Raw genomic sequence first — 8,455 nt, 5'->3', positions numbered from 1 at the left:
GGTCCGTCAGGCCATTGTCATTGAGCAAAACCGTCCAGCGACGCACACCGTGGGACTTCACCATCTGCGGCGAGCCGAGCTTCAGCAGGGCCTCCGCCACCGCAATCGCCCCCTTGTCGCCGAGACCCGCTCCAGCCAAAGAAAAAATTGCCGAGGCCACCGTCCCAACTTCCTCCCTCCCGTCGCCACCGCGCTCGACCAGCACCCGTCGCATGATGGAGCGGACGCGCTCGTCGCCATGCGCCTCTCCCTGCCGACGAAGCCCCGCAAGCAGCAAATCTGCGAATGCTGTTTCGAAGTCTGCCGGTTGTTCTCGGCCCATTGCGGGTTTCTGCGCAACGCTCGCCAAGGTTTGCGCACCAGGCCCTCGCCCTCGCAGCTACAAGATCCAACGGAAGGATGGCAATTTTCTCGTCCAAATCGCAGCAAGGGCGCGCAGCACACGAAAGGGATGGCCACTAAAAAGACACACAAAAGCACACACACACACACACACACAAGATTTGGGTGCTCAATGCGTGTGCCAAATTAACCTTGTCAAAAAAAGGGAAAAGAAGCGGCGCCCGCCACACAGAGGGAATATCAACGAGGACGGCGTGCGGTGGCGAAGGGTGGGCAAAAGAAGCCGAAATGGCATATTAATTGCAGAAAATAGTCGCCAAACACCCTCTTGAAAATTTATTCGCATCCCTCACGGCGCGCGCTTTTTTTTAGGGTAAATTTCTACGCTCCACAAAAGCGGTATAAAAGCTTTTCATTTTGTTGCGCCCTGCTGTTTTTTTTTGTCGGTGCACCATTTGCTAGGAATCATTCTGCTTCAGAATATGGTTGCATACAAGTTGCGCCGCCGTATCGAAGCTAACTGAGCCTCGGAGCTCATACAGTGGAGACGGTAATGCCTCGTTCTCGTTAAGTAAATTCTCGAGCATTTCCATGGCCGTTGTTTCATCATACAGCGAACGCAAAAGATAATGCCCTTTAAAAAGAGAGCCGCGCTTTGTCTCTGCGAGGGTTTTCAACAACCCGAGAGACTTTTCTTTGCTTTCCCACTTCATCACCTGCGGGTTAATGTGCGCATGAGGCGTGGAAAGCTCCTGCACATCCCAATTGAGAAGCAAAATGCCCTTTAATCGAGCAATTATTGTCGGACACCAACGTTGACGGCCAAATGCCTCAGCAATGTGAATATGATGGCGCGCGCCCATGTTCCAAATAGTTAGCTCATTGTTTCGGATAAGTTGCTGAATTGTGGACGGGGAAAGTTGAAAGGTATGAGCCGCTTCCGCCAGAGCAGGGTTAGGACGGAGTGTCCCCAAAAGAGCCCCAACGCCCACTTTCACAGATGCGGGAATGCCCATGAGAAGCGCCGTAAACCCGTCCAAGCTCGGTTTGATGTTCGCAAGGGTGCTTGAATCGGCAAGGTGAAAGTTCTCCAAACCAACGACGCGAAGACGAGGTGAAGATGCCGCAAGACAGTGAAGCGCCAATGTTGTTTTGCCACTTCGTCGCGGGCCTAATATTAACACTGCATCACCCTTTTCATTACACAGAGCAGCCCCATTTATCCAGAGTGCCCGATACATGGGAAGAACGGTGCTAGCATGCGCAAATTGCAGCAGACGGGTTACATCGTCGGTTCTAAACTCCGTACTATTTGGATCTGGAACGCCAAAAATTCCCCAAGAAGTCAAGAGATCATTTGCAAAGTAGTATGGAGATACGTCACTTGGCGCAAGTTCCAATTGCAGTCGACGAGCCGTCGATAAGGTTTGCGACATGTTACTACATGCTAAACCCACATGGGCTACAACCCGACGAGAAACAAAACCGTCGAGAAGTTGCTGTGTGATCCATCGTGTGGAGTGTGGACCCACCGCCGTGTCCGTTTCTTCCCAAGCTGCATATTCTTCGCTTCGGCGAACGGCTTCAGTGAAATTATTGACTTCCGAGACAAGGGTGTAAGGATATCCCAAAGATTTCGGCGGCCCGACGTGGACACAAACATCGGCATTGGTGCGATCATTTTCTGGTCCCCCGTTGCTAGATTTGGACTGGAAAAAGCCGAAGTATTCCAATTGAAACCATCGAAGCAGTTCCTCATGGCTAGTTCCCACCTTCATGCGCACTGGGGGCAATGGACTCCCGTCAACCTCAAAAGAAGCCGATGGTAAACATATTTCGCCAACATGTGGAGTCACCAACTGACGCCGTAACGTCTTGAAGCGTAAATGTCGCCAATAGCGGGCTGCAGCCGCAGATTTTTCTCGCACCTTGGCTCCGATAACCATCTTTTTGGTTATTTGAACCTCCCTCAGCGGGAGCTGGGTGGAGAACCAGAGTAATAAAGGAAAAAAAAGAAATATTCAATCAGTGCATCACACACAAACACACACACACACATACACATAAGCACACATACGCGGGCGAAAACAACAATAACAACAACAACAACAACAACAACAGAAAAGGGCTCATGAGAGGCAACTGAATGCATCGCCAATACAAACCTCAAAGGGCACATTGAAGGTCAGGAAAAAATATTTTGCCCGTCGAGAAAAACATTTCCCCTCCCCCGTTTTCCTTCCATTCTCTCACGCTCCTTGTGTTGCACTCCTCCCTTTTTGGATGTTCCGCTCCCAACTCACCCCATTCTGTTGCACCCTCCTCTTGCTATTGTTGCCGAAGTTGTTTTGTTGTTGTTGTTTGTGAGACGCTATTTAAATATTCTTTTTAGGTTAACACACACAGACACACCGAGGAATATATACATATGTGTAGAGAAAAAAAAAAAAAAAACCCACCAAGTAACAAATCTTATACAAGCACTGAAAGTCATCCTTTTCCCTTGTCTCAGAGACCATTGCGAAGAATCCGTTAATATCTACTACTCTTCTGTTGTGAAGATAAAGGTCGAATTGCTTCTCAGCCGTGTGCTTAAAGCCGAATGTTGCATTTCAAGCATAAGTTTCTCTTTTAACCGGCGTTCCCCGCACCTTTTCTCTTCATCCGTCTTTTCCTCCCACAAGGTGTAGATAAATGAACCCACGCACAGAAAAACAATCGCCAATAGACTCAGGTACCATGGCGTGTAACCCTTCTCCAAATTCCACTTGGGTACAATGATAAGTATTAGGGCTGTAAAAGGCGATGAAAGTTGACCAATCATGGAACATAAAGTGACGCTGTATTGGTTGAGGTAGGCTGAACCAATGTACGTAAATAAAAACCCCAGGGTATACACCATACAGTAAAGGGAATTTTTACTAGAATGGAATACAAACCGAATTCCTTCATGGAAATTCGTCCATGCGTCATCTACACTTTTACTGCCTCCCCACCAAGGAATGGCGTCCATAGGAAGAGTGAGCATAATTAAAACGAATTGAATCGTCGTGCCGCAAGTCAGCATGACAAGCTTTACAACGGTGTCGGTACCCTGCATACTTTGCGTAGAGGGTATCTCAATTTCTCCAAAACGATGCCTTTCGCCGTTGGAACTCTCTGGCGCATGCGTCGTCTCACAGGGAGAGAAGGCGACATCGCCATCATTTCTGTCAGCGTTGAATTCTTTTCCGCCGTTCTTTTTAACTGAATCTGAAAACATCATACTACCTCGCCGTGGACGGCGAGGTTGTGGGGGAAAAAAATGACTTTCTTCGGGGGAGGGATCATACGTAAACTGAATCATGTACAAATTTTGCCAGATGTTCATCAACACCGTGGGTGGAACGGAGAAGAAAAAGATCAAACTCCACCATGCCTTCCCTTTTGAATCATCCCCAAAGCCATGTGCAAAGTGGTACGCCGAAGCCACCACCACTCCAGAGACAATAAGGAAGAAGGATGTGAAGATCCAAACATTCCAATATTTCCTCATGTCTTCTAGAATCCACTTGGTAAACCCCGCGGCATAGACCGGCACAAGGCTTGTAAACAAAGCCTGTAGCACTTCAGGTGTATGCGAGGCGGCATATATGGCCATGTAACTGTTCACTGCGTCTGCTAAACCAATAAGGAATAATATTCGCCATCCGCAAGCACAACGAAGATACGCAAGAGAGGGCCTTGCAACAATAATGTACACCACCAACATAAAGAAAAAGATTAATCCAAACAACAAGGAAGAAACGGCAAGTGTGGTAAAATTCCCTGGTGCCCCATCCTTCGGGAAAGAACGAAGCCAAAAATTCAGTCCTACGACTTGCATTGCATTTCCGCTTGTCACAAGAAATATGAGGAAGACCACCCAAGCGATACGTGATGGATGTGTACGGCGCACCCTTTCCAGAAACTTTGAAAACACAGCACCAACGGATGAATATCCTTCGTCGTCAATAAACTCTTCATTTTCAGTGCGAAACTCATCGTCGTTCCTCTCACCGATAGACACATGGTTTATTGAATGTGCATGCGAAGATTGCTGGGGGGAATTGCCCCCGTCTCCTGCAACCATCAACAGCGAAAAAGGCGGGTATACAACACCACCCTCTTCAGTATTTCTATTTCTATTTCTCTTCCTTTTTTTTTTTTTTTTCTCTCCCTGGCCTTTCAACGCAGCCACACACACACAAAAATAAAAAAATAAAAAATGTATGACCTTCAACAGTCCTCCACGTCACACAAAATCCCTTTTTCGGTTGCACTTATAATCCATTAGGAACAAAAAGAAGAAGAAAAGGGGGAATCAAATCAAAGTTTTCCGGGGATAATTCCCCCCTCGCAATCAAGTGAGAAGGAGGCGGGTAAAAAAAAAACAAAAAAACTCACTTTACACAAAACTTCACATTTAATCGGCAAATTCTCTTCTCCCCTCTCCGCTGCTCTTCCCTCCCACGCAATTGTCAAAGCCACCAAAACAACAATAAGAATAGTAATAATAATAATAATAATAATAATAATAATAATAATAAAACGCAGCGGCCATATCCAGTACGACATAAAGTCAGGGGGGAAAAGACAATTCGCACGCAATCAAACCTTACTCTTCCCCCCCCTATATTCCCTGCCTCCCTTTTACAGATCCACAGCAATTCCTGACCTCTTCCCACCCTTTTTTTTACTCCCACCGATTTTTTTTTTTTAAGCATCATGAGCGGGGAATGGAATCCATGTGTCTCAGCAGCTGCACCACCTCATGTGCAGCCGTCTTTGCCTCCTGTTCAGAGCCCACACCGGCTAAAAATTCGTAACGCAATTTGAGAGCCAAAAGTCTTTCCAGCGAATTATTTCCATAGTTTTCCACAAGTGCTTTTTCGGCCGATGAAAAAAGGCCCGTTGCGTATAAATAGTCCCGCATATCCGCATAAAGAGATGCCATTGCGAGAAGTGTCCAACCTGCCTTTGGGTTTTGTTTGTGTTCCGGGTAAAGAGTGCGGTTAAGCTCAAGAGCTCGTTCAAGAGTCTCACCTGTCCGCTTGCGTACGAGGTCAATGGCCATGGATACCGGTTCTCGCACTTCCGAGAAGATGATATCTGAGGATGTTGACACGGTACAAATAGGAGACATGGTAAACAATTGATTAGGAAGAAACACGGGAGTATCATGCCGCGATGTTCCCGGAGGTCGTGGCGCACCCAACAAAAATGTACCGTAGCTCAGCAAGCATGATGCATATGCATCCGTCTCAAACCGTCGTTCCTCAACACCGTCTGCAGACATTATACCGTCCGCATCTAGTGCGGTGTTATAAGGTGATGAGTAAAATTTGGCAGCTGCTTCAAACATTTCCATAACACCTTTATCCACTTCATTGGGGCTGGCAGACCAGTCAAAGACACGTGCCGCCATTTCTGCCTGGGCAAGCATAAAAAGACCTAACTCCGGCTCCTGTTTACGAGCTAGAAGACCGTCCAAGATCGGCTGCTTCCTTCGCAACGACTCATAAACAAGTTTGGCGGCCTCATTGATATGTTCTTGAGCCTGCCCAAGATGTCCTGTCAAAGGGATTGTAAGAATACCTTTTATCAACAGGAGCTTGGGCACATTCCAGCGAAGATCAGGATTCTTTTCAGCATGAGTCTCAGCCGCCTTACGACTTAATTTTAACAGCTCATCGACACGATCCATAACCATCGGTAGCGTGAGAATATTCTCCCCACTCTCCTTTGCCTCATCCAACACCATTGACCAGGCAGAAATATTGCCATATTTTTTCTTGATTCCATCCTCTTGCTTTGTATGGAAAGGTTTCTGATGTAATGCGCAAAAGGCGCGAACAAAATGAGCAACAATAACACACGCAGTGTCTATTTGCTGTACATCCGATTTATCCCAGCAATCGTTAAAGAAAAGAAGACCGCCCGCTTGTTTAAGAATCATACGGTAAATATTAACATGCTTAGCGTACTCGGAACGAGGTAGATGCTCGACACCGTTAAGGAGTTCGAATTTCACTGCAGAAATCGACCGTAAAACATCAGCAGTGGAGAAATTTTTGAGTCCACCCACGTTTTTCATGATCTCTTCCGCACGATCTAATAAAGTAAAAGCCTTGTCACAGCACTTCCCCCACTCTTCTGCGCTCATGGCGTTGGGTTTTGACCATCGCCGCTGAGAATTTGCCTCCGCGGGCTGAAGCAACGCCAGAGCGTCCTGTAACTCCGGTATGCCATTCGGGCGAAGGTGCACGCGTGGCTGAAATCGAGGGAAATAAAAGGCCAGATCTGTCGCATGCATAAAGTTCTTTGGGAGGCATGTATCCGTAATTGCCGTTAAACACCTATAGGTAGGGTTAAACATTTCGCCACTATACAAAGAAAAATCACTGTGTTTTCTGCTGATGCCAGGAAAGAAAAAAATGTCAAAGTGGTGTATTTGAAGTAGTGATGCACCTCAATCCACCCGCCAGGCGTGTTCTTCTTGCAACAGTGCCTGGCTGTCTCGGCTTGTGAAGAATGTCGCGAGGCCACCAATAAAAATATCCAAGCAAACCAAAGCAAAAGAAGAAGAAGAAAAGATAAAATAAGTATTCCCAGGAGACTAATTTTCATGCGTACTACTTTTGAGTAACCAAACAACAACAATAAAGAAAGGCAAAGCAAGGCAGAATATCAACTTCATAATTATCGCTCAATTCATTCTCTTTTTCTCTCTTTTCTCTGTATTTCTGCTCGCTCACTGCGTGAACCGTAGTTGTACCTTGTCTACCGCATTGTCGCTAGCGACAGCAGCTTCATCCGCGTAGTCCCGCTTGTGACCACCCTTAATGGTGGCAACTTGTCCTTTCCGAATCAATTCCACGCGTTCCCAAAAGAGCTGCTCATCGCGTGACATTTCCCGCCGCTGCTCCTGACGAATGGCATCATCGTTGAGGGAATTATCTACACGGCTCTCAAACTGAATGAGTGCGGGAAGAAAGAGTGGATGCACAGATCCAATTGGTATCGATGTGGGGTCAACATCTTTCTCATCCAGCGCCGTGACACATGGCCCCTCCTCATTATCTGCGCCTGCCCTCTTCGTTTCTCCCGTGAAAGCTTCACTCGTCTTTCCACCCGACTCACTATGCATGACCGCTGCTGCATGTTTATACTTTCCAAATTGAACAAACTGCATCCACGGTGTTGCCGCCTCGTGTTTTAGCGCCTCAAACGCCAACGGTTGAAGTGTGTTCGCATCCTCGTCATACCAGTGCTCTAAATGCGCCTGTGCGCGCAGCTGCTGGTTGTGGGATAAACTCCGGTTGAGTGCTGCCTCCTTTGCCGAGCGTATCTTCCGCGTGGCATCCCACAATGCCGCTTTGATGCTCTCGGCAATTCTTTCGAAATCTAGGGGCGCCGCACTTTGCCCCCCGACAGGAGTACCCTCTGCGTGACTGCTGGGTGGTGCGCTGTCCATATCCGCACCCGATGGGGATGGGTGGCCCTTGCGGTAAAACGGCTCCCACACCGTCTTGTCAACGAGGCGTACCGCAAGCACGGTGCCGTAGCCGCTACAAACCACTTCCACGCCCCGGCAATGGCCCGTGAATCGTCGCCGCACCAACTCCCGGTGGGAGCTCTCGAGCATCATCCTGTGCTTCAGTGCACCCACGAGGCCATTCGTGTATCGAAACGACATGAATGAAAAAAAGTAATTAGAAGAAACCGGTGAGAAAAAAGCGGACGAGCTCTCCTCTCCCAAGCGTGTTCTTCTTTTTTTCCCCTCTACCCAATGAGAAGTCCCCCGCACTTCTGTAGACAGCGGAAAGGAAGCAGGAGAAAAAAGAGGAAAAAAAAAAAAATGTGGGAAAGCGGAGCAAGGTAAAAAGAGTAAGGGAAAAAAGAAATGTGACGAGGCAAATAATAAAGCGGGAAAAAAAATGTATTTGAGTGGAGGGCAGTTTTGTTATTGTTCTTGTCTTTGCCCTCTTGTGCTTGATGCATCACCCTGCGTTATTTATGATCCCTCCATACAGCCTTGTGCAACAGTACGGTAGCTAATATGTATATGTTTATATCATTGTGGGAGGGAACA

General features: G+C 47.4%; 5 protein-coding genes across 5 annotated transcripts, besides 7 other annotated features; all 5 read right to left on the bottom strand.

Moving 5' to 3' along the window:
• On the bottom strand, window positions 1-322 carry Tc00.1047053510311.199 (hypothetical protein, conserved; the record flags this gene model as incomplete). The annotated part of the gene is made up of 1 exon (XM_812572.1): window positions 1-322. A coding segment is annotated over one exon (322 nt), but the record flags the coding sequence as incomplete, so codon positions are not given.
• Window positions 1-8,455: part of a sequence feature (heterozygous, Esmeraldo-like haplotype) that runs on past the window's edge.
• Window positions 467-499: a microsatellite.
• Window positions 801-2,288, bottom strand: Tc00.1047053510311.190 (hypothetical protein, conserved; the record flags this gene model as incomplete). Its single annotated transcript, XM_812571.1, has 1 exon — window positions 801-2,288. The coding sequence occupies one exon, from the start codon at window positions 2,286-2,288 to the stop codon at window positions 801-803; it is 1,488 nt and encodes a 495-aa protein (XP_817664.1).
• Window positions 2,377-2,419: a microsatellite.
• Window positions 2,429-2,462: a microsatellite.
• On the bottom strand, window positions 2,885-4,453 carry Tc00.1047053510311.180 (hypothetical protein, conserved; the record flags this gene model as incomplete). The annotated part of the gene is made up of 1 exon (XM_812570.1): window positions 2,885-4,453. One exon carries the CDS (start codon window positions 4,451-4,453, stop codon window positions 2,885-2,887), a length of 1,569 nt encoding a protein of 522 aa, XP_817663.1.
• Window positions 4,497-4,538: a sequence feature (A-rich).
• Window positions 4,570-4,590: a sequence feature (AT_rich).
• Window positions 4,855-4,910: a microsatellite.
• On the bottom strand, window positions 5,087-6,739 carry Tc00.1047053510311.170 (hypothetical protein, conserved; the record flags this gene model as incomplete). The annotated part of the gene is made up of 1 exon (XM_812569.1): window positions 5,087-6,739. One exon carries the CDS (start codon window positions 6,737-6,739, stop codon window positions 5,087-5,089), a length of 1,653 nt encoding a protein of 550 aa, XP_817662.1.
• Tc00.1047053510311.160 (hypothetical protein, conserved) lies at window positions 7,115-8,059 on the bottom strand (the record flags this gene model as incomplete). The annotated part of the gene is made up of 1 exon (XM_812568.1): window positions 7,115-8,059. The coding sequence occupies one exon, from the start codon at window positions 8,057-8,059 to the stop codon at window positions 7,115-7,117; it is 945 nt and encodes a 314-aa protein (XP_817661.1).

This window comes from Trypanosoma cruzi, genomic scaffold (assembly GCF_000209065.1).
Source record: "Trypanosoma cruzi strain CL Brener 1047053516711 genomic scaffold, whole genome shotgun sequence".
NCBI classification, from domain to species: Eukaryota; Euglenozoa; class Kinetoplastea; order Trypanosomatida; family Trypanosomatidae; genus Trypanosoma; species Trypanosoma cruzi.
This window is presented reverse-complemented; position numbering and strand designations above follow the sequence as displayed.